This window comes from Aquarana catesbeiana, linkage group LG10 (assembly GCF_042186555.1).
Source record: "Aquarana catesbeiana isolate 2022-GZ linkage group LG10, ASM4218655v1, whole genome shotgun sequence".
NCBI lineage: Eukaryota > Metazoa > Chordata > Amphibia > Anura > Ranidae > Aquarana > Aquarana catesbeiana.
Window position 1 is genome coordinate 261,648,084 of NC_133333.1, and position 19,714 is coordinate 261,667,797.

At 49.1% G+C, this 19,714-nt stretch overlaps 1 protein-coding gene across 4 annotated transcripts in view; it reads left to right on the top strand.

Moving 5' to 3' along the window:
• LOC141111423 (2,7-anhydro-N-acetylneuraminate hydratase-like) overlaps positions 1-16,063 on the top strand; it is a 162,379-nt gene extending 146,316 nt beyond the window's left edge. For all 4 annotated transcript variants that reach the window (XM_073603719.1, XM_073603716.1, XM_073603717.1 and 1 more), the window contains 2 exons: positions 12,437-12,601; positions 13,500-16,063. In XM_073603719.1, coding sequence (XP_073459820.1) covers positions 12,437-12,601; positions 13,500-13,640 — 306 coding nt within the window. In that variant the 3' untranslated portion in view covers positions 13,641-16,063. The remainder of the gene's footprint in view (positions 1-12,436; positions 12,602-13,499) is intronic.
• Positions 16,064-19,714: the final 3,651 nt, after the last annotated feature.

The following is a 19,714-nucleotide window of genomic DNA, read 5'->3' on the forward strand; positions in this document are numbered from 1 at the left end:
TAATCAAAGAGGAATAAGTCCCCCCCCCCCATGGATTTAGATTTATATGTAATGAGGAATATGTCCCCCCCTATATATAAATAGGTCTATACCTCCCCCATCATACAACTAGAATGGCCCCCAATGAAAGCAATATAATGTCATCCCATTATTGTTCACACCTCTGCTCCCCCCTCCATGTGACGTGTGCGGTTCTGGCCCCATACACCCCAACAGGAGCCCGTGGAAGATGCACAGAAACTGAAAATAGCGATACACACGTGTATGAGACCCGTCAGCCCGGGTTCACACTATAATGTGCTGCGGATCGCACATTAGCGCTGTGCGTTCCTGTTTCCCGTATCAGGGACGAATCAGGGCCGATTCTATGCCTGAATTCGGCCCTGAAGTGGAGCCAAAGATGCACTGTGCACTGCGCTCCACAGACGCCCCGGAGATATGTGAACCGGCTCCATAGGGAGCTCCATAGGGAACCGGTCACATTCTCCTACTGTGCGAATTAGATGCAGGGAAACGCACATCTAATTCGCATAGGTGTGAACCGGGGCTCACTCAGCGAAGTGTGACATGTACGGTCTGACGCCAGGCTGGCCCTGCGCATGCTCTGCAATACCATTTTATGAGTGACAGACGACTGGCGGGTCTTCCCCCCCCCCCCGTTGGTTTCCATGGCACTCAAATGACAAAAAAAAACCTCCTTTGTAGAATGAAATCTCCGGATCTCCTAGGAAACGCAGAGCACCGTGTGCAACGCCGTACAATAGACCGTGTCGTATTTCACCTCCGCGACTCCGCCCGTCCAATCAGACGTCACCAACCGACCATCCCCAACCTGGGAATGAAGGAGCTCCTAAATCTGTATAATGAATGTGTGTGGACTGTGTGTATATATATATATATGTGTATATACTGTGTCTGTGTGTGTGTGTATATATATATATATATATATATATATATATATATATATATATATACTGTGTGTGAGAGGAATGTCATCGCAAGCCTGGAAATACAGGAAAGGCACAATCAGAGGTAAACCCACATGGACAAGTTGGCGCTCGCACCAAGCATAGTGTTTAGCCCGCCAGCCTGGATGTACACCACAAGGGATGAGGATAGTCGGAGGGATGAAGATAGTTGGAGAGATGAGGATAATTGGAGGGATGAGGATAGTTGGAGGGGTGAGGATAGTCGGAGGGATGAGGATAGTCGGAGGGATGAGGATAGTCGGAGGGATGAGGATAGTCGGAGGGACGAGGATCGTCGGAGGGACGAGGATAGTCGGAGGGACGAGGATAGTCGGAGGGATGAGGATAGTCGGAGGGATGAAGATAGTTGGAGAGATGAGGATAATTGGAGGGACGAGGATAATCGGAGGGGTGAGGATAGTCGGAGAGATGAGGATAGTCGGAGGGACGAGGATAGTCGGAGGGGTGAGGATAGTCGGAGGGACGAGGATAATCGGAGGGGTGAGGATAGTCGGAGAGATGAGGATAGTCGGAGGGACGAGGATAGTCGGAGGGACGAGGATAGTCGGAGGGACGAGGATCGTCGGAGGGACGAGGATAGTCGGAGGGACGAGGATAGTCGGAGGGACGAGGATAGTCAGAGGGACGAGGATAGTCGGAGGGGTGAGGATAATCGGAGGGGTGAGGATAGTCGGAGAGACGAGGATAGTCGGAGGGACGAGGATAGTCGGAGGGACGAGGATAGTCGGAGGGACGAGGATAGTCGGAGGGACGAGGATCGTCGGAGGGACGAGGATAGTCGGAGGGACGAGGATAGTCGGAGGGACGAGGATAGTCGGAGGGACGAGGATAGTCGGAGGGGTGAGGATAATCGGAGGGGTGAGGATAGTCGGAGAGACGAGGATAGTCGGAGGGACGAGGATAGTCGGAGGGACGAGGATAGTCGGAGGGGTGAGGATAGTCGGAGGGGTGAGGATAGTCAGAGGGACGAGGATAGTCGGAAGGATGAGGATAATCGGAGAGGTGAGGATAGTCGGAGGGGTGAGGATAGTCAGAGGGACGAGGATAGTCGGAAGGATGAGGATAATCGGAGAGGTGAGGATAGTCGGAGGGGTGAGGATAGTCAGAGGGACGAGGATAGTCGGAAGGATGAGGATAATCGGAGAGATGAGGATAGTCGGAGGGACGAGGATAATCGGAGGGATGAGGATAGTCGGAGGGACGAGGATAGTCGGAGGGACGAGGATAGTCGGAGGGGTGAGGATAGTCAGAGGGGTGAGGATAGTCGGAGGGACGAGGATAGTCGGAAGGATGAGGATAGTCGGAGGGGTGAGGATAATCGGAGAGATGAGGATAGTCGGAGGGGTGAGGATAATCAGAGGGACGAGGATAGTCGGAAGGATGAGGATAATCGGAGAGATGAGGATAGTCGGAGGGACGAGGATAGTCGGAGGGACGAGGATAATCGGAGAGATTAGGATAGTTGGAGGGACGAGGATAGTCGGAGGGACGAGGATAGTCGGAGGGGTGAGGATAGTCGGAGGGATGAGGATAGTCGGAAGGATGAGGATAATCGGAGAGATGAGGATAGTCGGAGGGACGAGGATAGTCGGAGGGACGAGGATAGTCGGAGAGATGAGGATAGTCGGAGAGACGAGGATAGTCTGAGGGACGAGGATAGTCGGAAGGATGAGGATAATCGGAGAGGTGAGGATAGTCGGAGGGACGAGGATAGTCGGAGGGGCGAGGATAATCGGAGAGATTAGGATAGTTGGAGGGACGAGGATAGTTGGAGAGGTGAGGATAGTCGGAGGGGTGAGGATAGTCGGAGGGGTGAGGATAGTCGGAGGGGCGAGGATAGTCGGAGGGACGAGGATAGTCGGAGGGACGAGGATAGTCGGAGGGACGAGGATAGTCGGAGGGGTGAGGATAGTCGGAGGGACGAGGATAGTCGGAGGGGTGAGGATAGTTGGAGAGATGAGGGTATGAGGAAATCTGGTATAAATTCCATGGAGTTACACCTGGAGATGGAGCTCAGTGAGAAGTCAGAAGCAGCTCTGGAAGAACTGTGGAGGAAGCACAGATGCCAATCGGAGTGTAGTAAGTACATTGAATACACATGTAGATATCGGTACTCACACGGGTAAAATGTCAGAAGGCATCTGAGTGGCTTCTGTGGTCGGCACTCAAACGGGTCGGGTTGGTGGTTGCCGACACTTCCTGGAGTCCTGGAACACACAGGAAGCCGGTCACCTTATTCTGGAAGGGACTTCATCTCCGGCTCCCTGTGTGTTCCAGGACTCCAGGAAGTGTCGGCTACCACCAACCCGACCCGTTTGAATGCCGACCACAGAAGCCACTCAGATGCCTTCTGACATTTTACCCGTGTGAGTACCGATATCTACATGTGTATTCAATGTACTTACTACACTCCGATTGGCATCTGTGCTTCCTCCACAATCAGAGCTAAACCCATCAATGGAATGGTTTCCCAAATACTCAGGTCCGGTTCACACTATTGAAATGCAGTCAGTGTGTGTTCCAGATTATTTTCTGCATGCGCGTTTTTGGTGCGTTTTTGATGCTTTCCACTGCATTTTTCACCCCCTTTTTTTTAAACCTTAAATAAGGACATGTGTGTTGCAGTGCGTTTTTTTGTGCGTTTGCTTTCTGGTGCATTTTTGATGCGTTTTACAGCGTTCTAGTACAGTCCAGTGCAGGAAAAATGCAGCATGTTCTACTTTTTTTTTTTTCTGGAAGTGTGTTATAAAGTGTGACATGTTTGGTATCTATTTACTTGGCGTAACATCATCTTTTATATTTTACAAAAAGTTGAGTAATATATTGTGGGGTTTTTTTTTTTTTGCATTAAAATTGTATTACTTCCAAAAAAATTGCGTTTGAAAAACTGCTGCGCAAATACCGTGCGACATAAAAAATTGCATCAATCTGCATTTTATTCTCTAGGGTCTGCTAAAAAAAAAAATATATATATATATATAAAATGTTTGGGGGTTCCAAGTAATTTTCTTGCAGAAAATACCGATTTGTTACTTATAAACAAAAAGTGCCAGGAAAGGCGGGGTCCTTAAGTGACTATAGAGGGGCGGAGCTGGGAACACCACCGCCATTGGAATCCCCGAAAAATGAAAGGAGACCCACAAACTCAGCCAGATGGTGTCCGCCAATATCTGAACCTCTCCCTCACAATATCTATAGACGGCGCCTTCCATAAGGTCATAAAAGCCACATCCTCATTAGTCAACAATACGGAGCGCCATCATCTCTGCGCGGAGCGCTCCAACATATGGCTCATTAGCAGCAGCCTGGGGTCAGGAGGGGTCGTGCTGCCTCTGGCGGGGGATGGGTATATACATTCATGGATTTTCCATGAAGCCACATCCTGTTCTAGGACCCCCGGTATGGTATTGTCTGCGGGATGGTCAGGAAATCTGCCACCGGAGAGATTTCATAGAAGATCGAATGTCAGAGTGAGATCAGACCACTGAACGGATCATCTGATCCTGGTAACAACGGTTTTCCTGTAAGATGAGTTTAGGAAGTCCAATGCGGTGGGATTTGCCAGGATTGGATGGTGGAAGGGAATACTGGTCCAGTCTTCAGTAAATCCGGTCTATATGGAGCCCATCAGTGACGTATACTGCATGATGTGGACTTCATTCAGTAATAAGTTCTCCAGGACTGAGCCGGTACAAAGGCTCTACAACCACTTTTATATCCATTGTATGTATGAAAACATCCTGACGGAAAGTGCTCAATACCGGGATTATGGCTGCAGATCAGATCCTGGTACTGTTTTTTTCAGCCAAGCAGTGAGGACCACTTCCCACAGAGGAGATGAGGAGATGGAGGAACGTTCGTTCCCTGATCTCCTCTGTGATGAATGATCCTGGAAGAGACAAAGATTCATCACTTCCAGTTTCAGAGCCATCATTCCCTGTTTTTTACAGCCAAGGAAGCAGCTAAGCAAGCTCTACTTGGAGGAGGGCAGAAGACACATCAGGGGTGTAATAGATCCCTGATGTCTCCATAAAGAGGACCTATCGCTGACAAAAGCTGCCACAAGTAAAAAAAAAAATTTAAAAAAGTAACTTTTTTTTTTTAAATAAAAAAAAAAAAGATATAATTTAAAAAAGAAATTTAAAAGCCAGTGGAGGGATTGGTAGAGAGGGGTGGAGGACACTGAATGGAGACCAGTGTAGGGATTGGCAGAGTGGGGTGGAGGACACTGAATGGAGACCAGTGGAGGGATTGGTAGAGAGGGGTAGAGGACACTGAATGGAGACCAGTGGAGGGATTGGTAGAGAGGGGTGGAGGACACTGAATGGAGACCAGTGGAGGGATTGGTAGAGACGGGTGGAGGACACTGAATGGAGACCAGTGGAGGGATTGGTAGAGAGGGGTGGAGGACACTGAATGGAGACCAGTGGAGGGATTGGTAGAGACGGGTGGAGGACACTGAATGGAGACCAGTGGAGGGATTGGTAGAGAGGGGTGGAGGACACTGAATGGAGACCAGTGGAGGGATTGGTAGAGACGGGTGGAGGACACTGAATGGAGACCAGTGGAGGGATTGGTAGAGAGGGGTGGAGGACACTGAATGGAGGCCAGTGGAGGGATTGGCAGAGTGGGATGGAGGACACTGAATGAAGACCAGTGGAGGGATTGGTAGAGAGGGGTGGAGGACACTGAATGGAGGTCAGTGGAGGGATTGGCAGAGTGGGGTGGAGGACACTGAATGGAGGTCAGTGGAGGGATTGGTAGAGAGGGGTGGAGGACACTGAATGGAGGTCAGTGGAGGGATTGGTAGAGAGGGGTGGAGGACACTGAATGGAGACCAGTGGAGGGATTGGTAGAGAGGGGTGGAGGATACTGAATGTAGACCAGTGGAGGGATTGGTAGAGTGGGGTGGAGGACACTGAATGGAGGTCAGTGGAGGGATTGGTAGAGAGGGGTGGAGGACACTGAATGGAGACCAGTGGAGGGATTGGTAGAGAGGGGTGGAGGATACTGAATGTAGACCAGTGGAGGGATTGGTAGAGTGGGGTAGAGGACACTGAATGGAGACCAGTGGAGGGATTGGTAGAGAGGGGTGGAGGATACTGAATGTAGACCAGTGGAGGGATTGGTAGAGTGGGGTAGAGGACACTGAATGGAGACCAGTAGAGGGATTGGTAGAGAGGGGTGGAGGATACTGAATGGAGACCAGTGGAGGGATTGGTAGAGAGGGGTGGAGGACACTGAATGGAGGTCAGTGGAGGGATTGGTAGAGTGGGGTAGAGGACACTGAATGGAGACCAGTGGAGGGATTGGCAGAGAGGGGTGGAGGACACTGAATGGAGGCCAATGTAGGGATTGGCAGAGAGGGGTGGAGGACACTGAATGGAGACCAGTGGAGGGATTGGTAGAAAGGGGTGGAGGACACTGAATGGAGGCCAATGTAGGGATTGGCAGAGAGGGGTGGAGGACACTGAATGGAGACCAGTGGAGGTATTGGTAGAGAGGGGTGGAGGACACTGAATGGAGATCAGTAGAGGGATTGGTAGAGAGGGGTGGAGGACACTGAATGGAGACCAGTGGAGGGATTGGTAGAGAGGGGTGGAGGACACTGAATGGAGATCAGTAGAGGGATTGGTAGAGAGGGGTGGCACACACAGAGCAGTTGGTAAGGTGGATAAGTCTGGCAGTAGCATTCATGATGGACTGAAGAGGGAGAGCCTATGTAAAAGTAAGCAAATGGGGAGGGAGTTGCAGTAGTTAAAGGTAAGAGATAAACAGGGGTTCGGGGAAAGACTGGGTCAGAGAGGACGAGGTCAAGGAAGGACTAGAGTGGGGTCAGGGAAGGACAGAGCGGGGTCGGGGAATGACGGGGTCGGGGAAGGAAGGGAGCGGGGACGGGGAAGTATTGGAGTGAGTTCGGTGAAGAGTGGGGTCGGGGAAGGATGGGAGCAGGATCAGGGAAGGGCATAATCGGGGTCGGGAAAGGAATGACGCGGGGTCAGGGAAGGACTGGGAAAGGTCTGGGAAGGAGTGAAGCAGGGTCGGGAAAGGACGGGGTCGGGGAAGTGTTGGAGAGGGAGCGGGATCAGGGAAGAACGACGGGGTCGGGGAAGGACGGGATTGGGGAAGTATTAGAGCGAGGTCGGGGAAGGACGGGAGCGGGGTCGGGGAAGGATGACGGGTTTGGGGAAGGAAAGGAGTGGGGTCAGGGAAGGACGGGGTCGGGGAAGTATTGAAGCGAGGTCGGGGAAGGACGGGAGCGGGGTCGGGGAAGGACGGGGGGGTTGGGGAAGGACGGGAGCGGGGTCGGTGAAGGACAGGAACGGGGTCAGGGAAGGACGGGGTCGGGGAAGGAGGGGAGCGGGGTCAGGGAAGGACAGGAGCGGGGTGAGGGGGTGAGTGGGGTCAGGGAAGGATGGGGTCGGGGAAGTATTGAAGCGAGGTCGGGGAAGGACAGGGGGGTCGGGGAGGGATGGGAGTGGGGTCGGGGAAGGACGGGAGTGGGGTCGGGGAAGGAAGGGCACGGGGTCAGGGAAGGGCGGGGTCAGTAAAGGACATCCTTCTTGTACAATCCATTTAAAGGAACAAATGTAAAAAATGTGAGCCATGAATGTTTTGCATTTGAACCTTCGGAGAGAAGAGAGGCGAGCCGCTGAGCGGATCTCATTTCCCTCCACATTCATCGTATGCAATGAGCCCCCCCTCCCCCGGACCCCCCGGAGCCGCCATTATCCTCGGAGAAGCTGCAGGCCAGGGTATTGCCTGTATAGAGAATGAAGGGGAATGTTACTGTTCTAATGCTAATGATCCCTGAATTGATTCATGACCCCCCCTCCCCCGAACTGTACTCAGCACATAGAATGTTGGGGTTGGGGGTTGGGAAGTGGAGTGTGATCTCTTCCTGGACTCTTTGTGTGGTTCCCATGGAGTCTCCTGTACACAACGGCGGGAGGTCCGTGTCTATTCAACTGTATAATCCACTTCAATACAAGATATAAACACGCGGCGTATGGCACAATGGTGGCACGGGGGACACGTCCCAGCCTCCTGGTCTCACCCCCTCCCCCCTCCTTCCCCAGGGGCAGGACTATGGGGTCTCTTTTTGCTTGTTGGGTTTGCTCCCCCCTTTGCTATTTGTAGCTTCTAAATATACAGTATATGGGTGGTATATACTATATACACAGTGGATATAAAAAGTCTACACACCCCGAGGGGGGGGGGTAAAATTTCAGGTTTCTGGAATGCGCAAAAATGAGACAAAGATAAATCATTTCAGAACTTTTTCCACCTTTAATGTGACCCATAAACTATATATAATATATATATACACCACCTATAAACTGTACAACTCGGGGGAACAACAAACTGAAATCTTTTAGGGGGGGGAGTAAAAATAAAAATCTAAAATAATGAGGTGACATAAGTGTGCACACCCTCTTATAACTGGGGTGTCGCTGTGTTCAGAATTAAGCAATTACATTCACACTCATGATAAATAGGAGTCAGTACACACCGGCCATCATTTAAAGTGCCTCTGAATAACCCCAACTAAAGTTCAGCTGTTCTAGTAGGTCTTTCCTGACATTTTCTTAGTCGCATCCTACAAGAAAAAGCCATAAAAGCCATGGTCCTCAGAGAGCTTCCAGATCATTAGAGGGATCTCATTGTTAGAAGGTATCAGTCAGGAGAAGGTCCGAGGCATTACATATACCATGGAACACAGTGAAGACCGTCATCATCAAGTGGAGAAAACACGGCACCACAGTGACATCACCAAGAACTGGACGTCCCTCCAAAATAGATGAAAAGACGAGAAGAAAACTGGTCAGGGAGGCCGCCAAGAGGCCTACAGCAACATTAAAGGATCTGCAGGAATATCTGACAAGTCCTGGCTGTGTGGGGACAACAATCTCCCGTATTCTTCATATGTCTGGGCTATGGGGTAGAGGGACAAGACGGAAGACTTTTCTTACCAAGAAAAACATCCAAGCCCGGCTACATTCTGCAAAAACACATCTGAAGTCTCCCAAAAGCATGTGGGGAAATGTGTTCTGGTCTGATGATACCAAGGTTGAACTTCTTGGTCATAATTCCAAAAGATAGACAACACGGCACATCACCAGAAGAACACCATACCCACCGTGAAGCATGGTGGTGGCAGTATCATGCTTTGGGGCTGTTTTTCTTCAGCTGGAACAGGGGCCTTAGTCAAGGTAGAGGGAATTATGAACAGTTCCAAATACCGGTCAATATTGCCACAAAACCTTCAGGCTTCTGCTAGAAAGCTGAACATGAGGAGGAACTTCAACTTTCAGTATGACAACGACCCAAAGCAAACATCCAAATCAACAAAGGAATGTCTTCACCAGAAGAAGATTCCCAGCCAGAGCCCAGACCTGAATCCCATTGAAGATCTGTGGGGTGATGTGAAGAGGGCTGTGCCCAGGAGATGTCCTCACTATCTGACAGATTTGGAGTGTTTTTGGGCAAATATTGCCAAGTCAAGATGTGCCATCCTGATAGACTCCGCCCCAAAAACACAGATCAGAAGGGGCTTCACCAAAGTACTAATGTAAGGGGGGTGAAGACTTATGTGACCGGATTATTTTATTTTTACTTCCCTCCGAGTTGTAGTTTAAAGGTCAACCCACCGGGGTTAATCATTAAGCAGGTGGTGGGGCACTCTATGTCACCAGCACTGGCTGTGGCGCTGTGCATACAGCTGAGATCCTGTATTCTGGTGGCTGGGGGGGGGCGATGTAAAGGAAAGGAATATGTGGGGTCTTCCTCAGAGTGATAGGAGGAGGCTGGAGATGATTGGAGGACAGTGGTGGTGGGGGGGGGGCTATAGAACTATATCAAGCTAAATGTCTTCTAGTTACTATAAAGGGAACCTGTAATGATACAAATAGGAGAGCTGTGTTTTATAAGTGCAGGTTCTGGGGTTCCAATATTTGTTGAAAAGTGATTTCCCCCATAATGATTTCTTTTGTTTGTAAACAATGTTTATTCAATTTTTGTTTGGCTACTTTTATTGTATTTATTATGTTACATTGTCTGCCAGTATTCTTGTTGTGTACCATTAGTGACATCTGGTGTTCAAATGTGGAACTGCAGGCTAAGAAAGTGTGCGCTCTGATTTCACATCTATGAAAATACAAACCATTCCAGGGGCCGGTGTGGTGCTGTATACAGAGCCAGGAAAAAGTATTCACACCCCTTGAAATTTCCCACATTTTGTCATATTACAACCAAAAACATAAATGTATTTTATTGGGATTTTATGTGATGGACCAACACAAAGTGTCACATAATTGTGAAGTGGAAGGAAAATGATAAATGATACAAATAAATATGTGAAAAGTGTGGGGGAGGGGCATTTGTATGGCGCCCCCCGGAGTCAATACTTTGTAGAACCCCCTTTCTCTACAAGTCTTTTTGGGGATGTCTCTACCAGCTTTGCACATCTAGAGAGGACATTTCTGCCCATTCTTCTTTGTAAAATATCTCAAGCTCTGTCAGATTGGATGGAGAGCGTCTGTGAACAGCAATTTTCAAGTCTTGCCACAGATTCTCAATGTGATTTAGGTCTGGACTGTGACTGGGCCATTCTAACACATGAATATGCTTTGATCTAAACCATTCCATTGTAGCTCTGGCTGGATGTTTCGGGTCGTTGTCCTGCTGGAAGGTGAACCTCCGCCCCAGTCTCAAGTCTTTTGTAAACTCTAACAGGTTTTCTTCTAAGATTGTCCTGTATTTGTCTTCATCCATCTTCCCATCAACTCTGACCAGCTTCCCTGTCCCTGCTGAAGAAAAGCATCCCCACCACATGATGCTGCCACCACCATGTTTCACGGTGGGGATGGTGTGTTCAGGGTGATGTGCAGTGTTAGTTTTCCCCACACATAGCGTTTTACTTTTAGGCCATAAAGTTGAATTTTGGTCTCATCTGACCAGATCACCTTCTTCCACATGTTTGCTGTGTCCTCCACATGGCTTCTCACAAACTGCAAACAGGACTTCTTATGACTTTCTTTCACCAATGTCTTTCTTCTTGTCACTCTTCCATAAAGGGCAGATTTGTGGAGAACACGACTAATAGTTGTCCTGTGGACAGATTCTCCCACCTGAGCTGTGGATCTCTGCAGCTCCTCCAGAGTTACCATGGACCTCTTGGCTCTTCTCTGATGAATGCTCTCCTTGCCCGGCCGGTCAGTTTAGGTGGACGGCCATGTCTTGGTAGGTTTGCAGTTGTGCCATACTCTTTCCATTTTCCGATGATGGATTGAACAGAGCTCCGTGAGATGTTCAAAGCTTGGGAGATTTTTTTATAACCTAACCCTGCTTTATACTTCTCCACAACTTTATTCCTGACCTGTCTGGTGTGTTCCTTGGCCTTCATGATGATGTTTGTTCACTAAGGTTCTCTAACAAACCTCTGAGGGCCTCACAAAACAGCTGTATTTATACTGAGATTAAATGACACACAGGTGGACTCTATTTACTAATTAGGTGACTTCTGAAGGCAATTGGTTCCTCTAGATTTTAGTTAGGGGTATCAGAGTAAAAGGGGCTGAATACAAATGCCCCCCCCCCCCCCCCCCCCCCACAATTTTCACATATTTATTTGTATTATTTATCATTTTCCTTCCACTTTACAATTATGTGACACTTTGTGTTGGTCTACCACATAAAATCCCAATAAAATACATTTACGTTGTTGGTTGTAACAAAATGTGGGAATTTTAAGGGGTATGAATACTTTTTCAAGGTACTGTACCTCTGCCTGGAGGCAGCCATGTTGGTAGAGGCAGGGCTTTGCTTTGCTCATGTCAAATCTGCCCCCCTGATGACTGGAGGAGGGGTAATAAAAGTGGAGGAGGAAGCGCAGATGACAGATTGGATGAAGAAAAAGCAGGGAGATCTTTGCACTGCAGCTCCTCAGGTACAACTTCCCCTCCAGCAAGGAGAACAATGATCAGCACAGGAGTGATATTATCAAAGCTCAGTCCAAAATCTCCTGAGACCAGCGGAGGTAGCAGTGCCTCAGATGATCGCACACTGCGGATACACAGATAGTCAGTGCCCCTCTCTATATCATTATAATATGAGTGCCGCCAGTGACATCACCTCAGGAGGCGGGTCCATGACACCCTGCACTCACCCTGTGTATCCTCAGTCTTCTGGTTGTCATTCAATGTGGAATGCAGAGGACATCTAGTGGTGGAATGGAATTACTGCAGGAGGATATTACCATGGAGGAGGTAAGTATTGCAGTCATATGAATAGGGGGTTATTAAAGGAAATGTCTGGAGTTGGGCTTTGAATGTTATTGGGGTTTTGGGGAAGCGGTAATAGATCCAGCGCACAGTGCAGAACGCGGCTTTCCTCATTAATGACATTCATTGATTATTATCATCTCCTCTCATCTTCTGTTATTGAAGGGTGAGCTGCGCAATCGGGGGAAGAGCCACATCACGGTGTACAAGTTCCTGACCAATGAGGAGGTCACATATCCAGCCAGGCAGAATGCGTTTATCCCGCCATATCTGGGGGGTCATAGTGGAGCCGATTACTATCTCATCGATGCCTTCATCTCTGCTGTTGCTGTAAGTATGAATAGAGAGAGACCCGATCACCGAACGTTTCCATAAGATGACATTTTATTCGTTTTCTGTACCTGGAAAATCCAAATCCTGAGACTGCGGATGGGTGCCGCCATCTTGGATGTGATGTCATCAGACTTACTCACGCATCATTCTATAGCGTTCTCCTTCAGTGTTCCCCCAGCAGCCACATAAAAGGGAACTAAGGGGAGGGTTAGAGGAGCTGGGCCAGCACAGACAATAATTATACACTTGCAGAAGACGAGATGGGGGGGGGGGGCTGTGACATTTAAGGAGGGAGGGGCTATTCTAGGAAGGGTATCACATTCTGTGGCGGGGGGAAGGGTAACACTGCAAGTGATACAAAATAATTTATAGAAAGAGAAACAGAAAGTCAGAATTTGTAACAAATTGTTTAATGTGAGGAGGGCTGAATACCGCACATCGCTGCATCCCGGGGACAGGAGGGACTTCACCCCCGGGGGGAGGGGAGGGAGGTAAATCTGCCCTTCATTCACCCAGGAAAAGTCTCTGGATGGAGGAAGAGGCCGGGGACAGCGCCGCAGTGTGGAGAGGGTCAGTACTGCATGCCCATTGATGTATAAATACTGGGGAGGGCTCTGCAATAAGAGCCGGAGTTCCACTTTAGTAATATATTGGAAAGGAAATCTTATCACACGAGGCTTATTAAAGTCACCGGACATCCCCTCCCCCCTCTAATGGAAGTCCGAACCTCGGTATACAGATCTGGAGGAATAGTCTGCAGGAGCGACACCCAACCCCCATCCACTTGCAATGCTCTGCAGGAAATAATAATAATAAAAGGTGGAATTATCCTTTAAAGATGGCGCTGATCAGACCCATAATACTCACCAGATGATGATCTGACTTCTCTCTACAGAATAACGACCCGTCTCGTATTGTCACCGGCCCCGAGGACACTCTGCGCAGTCACCTGCTGGTGTTTCACGCTGAGAAATCGCGGAGAGAGAACCGTGTGGTGAACATAGACAGCGAGGAGGCGGAACTACCGGAACCGTGACCGCCCCCTGTGCCCCGTTCATCACCGGTGCAGACTGTACTGCCCAGTCCAGGGGGCCTCCCAATGTAATGATTGTACTATATTGTGGTTCACAGTGCAGAACTCTTCACACTGAATATTACAAAGGATTATTTTATCATTAAACTCTCCGCTTCAAAGGAAACCCGCTAGAAACACGAGGCGCTCATCGATGACTAGTTTATGGGGGTGCAACTTCCAGGGTCACCATCCTTCCCACTCCTCTCCTCCCTTCCCCTCTCCTCTCCCCTCCTACTGTCTGCTCTCCCCTCCACCCCTTCCCACTCCTCTCCTCCCTTACCCTCTCCTCTCCCCTCCTACTGTCTGCTCTCCTCTCCTCCCCCTTCTACTGTCTGCTCTCCTCTCCTCTCCCCTCCTACTGTCTGCTCTCCTCTCCTCCCCCTTCTACTGTCTGCTCTCCTCTCCTCCCCCTTCTACTGTCTGCTCTCCCCTCCACCCCTTCCCACTCCTCTCCTCCCTTACCCTCTCCTCTCCTCCCCCTTCCCACTCCTCTCCTCCCTTACCCTCTCCTCTCCTCCCCCTTCCCACTCCTCTCCTCCCTTACCCTCTCCTCTCCTCCCCCTTCCCACTCCTCTCCTCCCTTACCCTCTCCTCTCCCCTCCTACTGTCTGCTCTCCTCTCCTCCCCCCTCCTACTGTCTGCTCTCCCCTCCACCCCTTCCCACTCCTCTCCTCCCTTACCCTCTCCTCCCTCTCCTCCCCCTTCTACTGTCTGCTCTCCTCTCCTCCCCCTTCTACTGTCTGCTCTCCTCTCCTCCCCCTTCTACTGTCTGCTCTCCCCTCCACCCCTTCCCACTCCTTTCCTCCCTTACCCTCTCCTCCCCCCTCCTACCCTCTCTTCCCCTCCCCTCCTCACTCCTCCCCTCCCTTTCCCTCTCCTCTCCTCCCCCTCCTACTGTCTGCTCTCCCCTCCTCCCCTTCCCTCTCCTCCCCTCCCCCCTCCTACACTCTCTTCCCCTCCCCACTTATCCCCCTCCCTTCCCTCTCCTCCCCCCTCCTACTGTCTGCTCTTCCCTCCTCCCCTTCCCTCTCCTACCCTCTCTTCCCCTCTCCCTCTCCTTCCCTCTCCTCTCCTCCCCCCTCCTACACTCTCTTCCCCTCCCTACTTCTCCCCCCCTCTCCTCCCCCTCTCCTACTGTCCCCTCCTCCCCTTCCCTCTCCTCCCCCCTCCTACCCTCTCTTCCCCTCTCCTCCCCACTCCTCCCCTCCCTTTCCCTCTCTTCCCCTCCCTTTCCCTCTCCTCTCCTCCCCCCTCCTACTGTCTGCTCTCCTCGCCTCCTCCCCCCCCTCCCCACTTCTTACTTCTCCCCCCTTCCCTCTTCTTCTCTTCCTTTCCCTCCCCTTCCTTCTCCTGGTTGCCCCCCCCTGGATGGTTGAGGTTGCCCCCCCTGGATGGTTGAGGTTGCCCCCCCCCCGGTATAGACCCCACATGTTTTAGGTGTAGTTCAGGGATAAATCCTGTTTCAGGTGTTGATGGGTCTGTAGGAAGCATTTGAGAAAAAAGTATTTAATAAATATCCCCCCCCCTCCCCCCCTGTGCAGTGCAGCCCATAGACTTCTATCAGGCTCACCTACCTCTGTCTCCGGGACAGTAGGTGGCCCCATAGAGGCTGCACTGCACAGACATGGCCAGTAGAGGGAGCCTTTACCTCTGGATGCAAATAACAGAGGCTGCGGCTGTCAGATCTCAGTATTCATCTATGTGGGGGGTTGGTGGTGGTGGTGAGGGGGGGGTGGGATCATTTAGGTCAAGGCAAAGGGGCAAAAAGAATAAATGCACTTTCACTTGTCTGTGGATCCAAATACAGCACAATTCTGGTGGAGACATGAGGCTGAATTCACAAAGCTTTACACAAGGATGAGGATCTTTGTTTTCAGCCATGTGACAGTTATTTTCATATCTCATCACACTGAAAATAACTGTCATTTATTATTTCTGGTAGGTGGCCCCATTCACACCGTGTGTATGTCAAACAACACCCACCCACACACACACACATAGGGCGGTGATCTGATTGCAGTGAGTTGTCCTATGTACCGCAAACACAGCAAAGTACCGTATGGAGCTTTTTATCGTGTTTTGGTTTACGTGTTTTTTTTTTTTTTTAACTGCCAAGAAAGAAAGTTGGTCTAATTATCCCGCCAACCAATCGGGTGGAACGCCGGCGATCTCTTCTTTATTCAACCAAAACCAAATGATTAGTTAGGTGTGGAGTTCTTCTTTAATGGAAATATTACATGATAATCCGGTGCCTTGTGTGTGAGAGATCATATCGATCTATGTGCTATGTACGATCAATCACACTTCTTATATATATATATATATACTGGGATACTATTGTATAATTGTTCACATAAAATAAAAATCAGAAATACTTCATAGAACATCGAGACTTCCTCTGTATATCTTATCTTCTTCGTATGTATGAAGAAGTGTGTATATGTGTATATATGAATGTCTGTGTGTATGTGTATATACAGGGGCGGACTGACAACTCATGGGGCCCCCGGGCAGTAGGAGATTATGGGGCCCCCGGGCAAGAGGAGAAGATTATGGGGCCCCCGGGCAATAGAAGATTATGGGGCCCCCAGGCAATAGATAATGGGGCCACACAGTATACACACATACAGTATACACACACATACAGTATACACACACAGAATACACATACACACACATTTTTACATACTGTCCCTGGTTTTATTGAGGCTGGCAACCCTGATGGGGCCCCTTCGTGGCATGGGGCCCTCAGGCAGTGCCCGAGTGCCCGAATGGTCAGTCCGCCCCTGTGTATATATGAATGTGTATATGCATTTGTGTGTGTTTTGTATTGTATATTTGTATGTCTGTGTGTATGTGTCTGTATATACAGTCATGGCCAGAATTGTTGGCACCCCAGAATTTTGTCCAGAAAATCACGTATTTCTCCTAGAAAAGTATTGCAGTCACACATGTTTTGCTGTACACATGTTTATGCCCTTTGTGTGTATTGGAACAAAACAAAAAAAAGGGAGGAAAAGAAGCAAATTGGACATAATGTCACACAAAACTCCAAAACTGGGCTGGTCAAAATTCTTGGCACCCTTAACCCAATATTTGGCTGCACACCCTTTGGAAAAAATAACTGAAATCAGTGGCTTCCTATAACCATCAATAAGCTTCTTACACCTCTCACCCGGAATTTCGGACCGCTCTTCCTTTGCAAACTGCTCCAGGTCTCTCTTATTGGAAGGGCGCCTTTTCCCAACAGCAATTTTAAGATCTCTCCACAGGTGTTCAATGGGATTTAGATCTGGACTAATTTCTGGCCACTTTAGAACTCTCCAGCACTTTGTTGCCATCCATTTCTGGGTGCTTTTTGACGTATGTTTGGGGGGTCATTGTCCTGCTGGAAGACCCAAAGATCTCAGACGCAAACCCAGCTTTCTGACACTGGGCTCTACAGTGCGACCCAAAATCCTTTGGTAATCCTCAGATTTCATGATGCCTTCTACATATTCAAGGCACCCAGTGCCAGAGGCAGCAAAACAACCCCAAAACATCATTGAACCTCCACCATATTTCACTGTAGGTCCTGTCTTCTTTTCTTTGTAGGCCTCATTCCGTTTTCGGTAAACAGTAGAATGATGTGCTTTACAATAAAGCTCTATCTTGGTCTCACCTATCCACAAGACGTTTTCCCAGAAGGATTTTGGCTTATTCAAGTACATTTTGGCAAACTGTAGTCTTGTTTTTTTATGTCTGTGTGTCAGCAGTGGGGTCCTCCTGGGTCTCCTGCCATAGCGTCTCATTTCATTTAAATGACGACAAATAGAACGCTCCCTGAGCCTGTAGGACAGCTTCAATGTCTTTGGAACTTGTTTGGGGGCTGCTTATCCACCATCTGGACTATCCTGGGTTGGAACCTTTCATCAATGTTTCTCTTCCGTCCACACCCAGAGAGATTGGCTACAGTGCCCAGGGGTTGCAAACTTCTTGATAATATTGGGCACTTTGGACAAAGGCAAATCTAGATCTCTGGAGATGGACTTGTAACCTTCAGATTGTTGATATTTTCCCACAATTTTGGTTCTCAAGTCCTCAGACAGTTCTCTTCTCCTCTTTCTGTTCTCCATGCTGAGTGTGGCACACACAAGACACACAATGCAAAGACTAAGGCCCCTTTCACACGAGGCGGACTCCCTTTCCACAGAGCCCGCCTCGGTCCGCCGGCTCAGCGGGAGTTCTGTCCGTTGATCTCCGCTGAGCCGGCGGATGACAGGTCCCTCTCTGCTCACTGAGCGGGGGAGGGGCTTGTCAGGCGCCACTGCCGCCTATGGAGGGATCGGATGAAAACGGACAGCGTGTCCGTTTTTATCAGATCTGACCCAATCCGATCCGCCAGTGACGGATCCGGTAGAGCCATCTGTCTGCTTTTAGCGGATCGGACCGGGTCGGATGTCAGTGGACATGTCTCCGCTGACATCCGACGCTCCATAGACTAACATGGTGCGCCCGTTCAGGTCCGCCGTCAAAACTGACAGGCCCGATCGCGTGAAAGGGGCCTATGTCAACTTCTCTCCTTTTTATCTGCTTTCAGGTGTGATTTTTATATTGCCCACACCTGTTACTTGCCCCAGGTGAGTTTAAAGAAGCCTCACATGCTTGAAACTATCTTATTTATCCAAAATTTTCAAAGGGTGCCAAGAATTTTGACCAGCCCATTTTTGGAGTTTTGTGTGACATTATGTCCAATTTGCTTTTTTTCCTCCCCTTTTTTGTTTTGTTCCAATACACACAAAGGGCATAAACATGTGTATAGCAAATCATGTGTGACTGCAATACTTTTCTATGAGAAATACGTGATTATCTGGAAAAATTTCTGGGGTGCCAACAATTTCGGCCATGACGGTATATGAGTGTGTATATGTATGTTGGTGTGTGTGTGTCTATATATGTGTATACCTGTGTGTCTATATGTATGTGTGTGTGTGTATATGTATGTATGTGTGTGTGTATGTCAGTGTCTGTGTGTCTATATATGTGTGTGTGTATATATAGTGTGTGTATATAGTGTGTGTATATGTATGTATGTGTATATATAGTGTGTATGTGTTGTGTGTGTATATATAGTGTGTATGTATATATGTATGTATGTGTGTGTATATATAGTGTGTATGTGTAGTGTGTATATATAGTGTGTATATATAGTATATATGTATGTATGTCTGTGCTGTGTGTGTATATATAGTGTGTATATAGTGTGTGTATATATAGTATATATGTATGTGTGTTTTGGATGGATGCTCAGAGACGGTCTTCGTGGTGTATTTGCGCGGTTGTGATGTGACCCGGAATCGGTATACGGATGAGGATCCGGTTGCCAGGCGATTGGTATTGTCCGGAATCTCTCCGGGGAAGTTTCCTTTCCTCTCACAGAATCATCAAATGAAATCCGGACATTTTAAAGTGACTCTGACCACTCCGGGCACTCTGATCCCGTGAGCTTGCACTCAGTCCATTGTGTTCTTGCAGGAATTGGCGCCCTCCGGAGGTGTCGGTGACAGCGCCGTCCCCTCCAAGAAGCGTCAGAGTCCAGGACCGGGGTGTCTGCTAGGAAACGGACATTCTATTTGTATGGAAGTTTTAGTTTATAGAGATAATTCCAGCTTTGCCCGTGTCCCTGCAATGGCCCCCCGGCCCCCCCCATACCCACCTCACAGCGATTCCCTCCTATAAAATGACTGCTGTCAGTGACGGGATTTTTAAAGTGTGATTTACATGTAGAAACGGGTCACCCATTGGGCAGATCGTTCACTTCAATCGGCTGCGCTGTGAGCGTTTGCCGCCCTAAAGAAGCTCCTTTTTAGGGTGACAAGTTGAGCGCGATATTTAACCACCCAACAATCAGGGCAGAAGGGCACTACATATGGGGTGCCCCCCAATCATGTGTCGCTTGTTCTGCTGCAATTTGGAGGGTTTTTGGGATTTGGAGGGTCAGTACAACATATGAGCCATGAAGAATGAATGCACAAAAATGATTGGCCAAACCAATC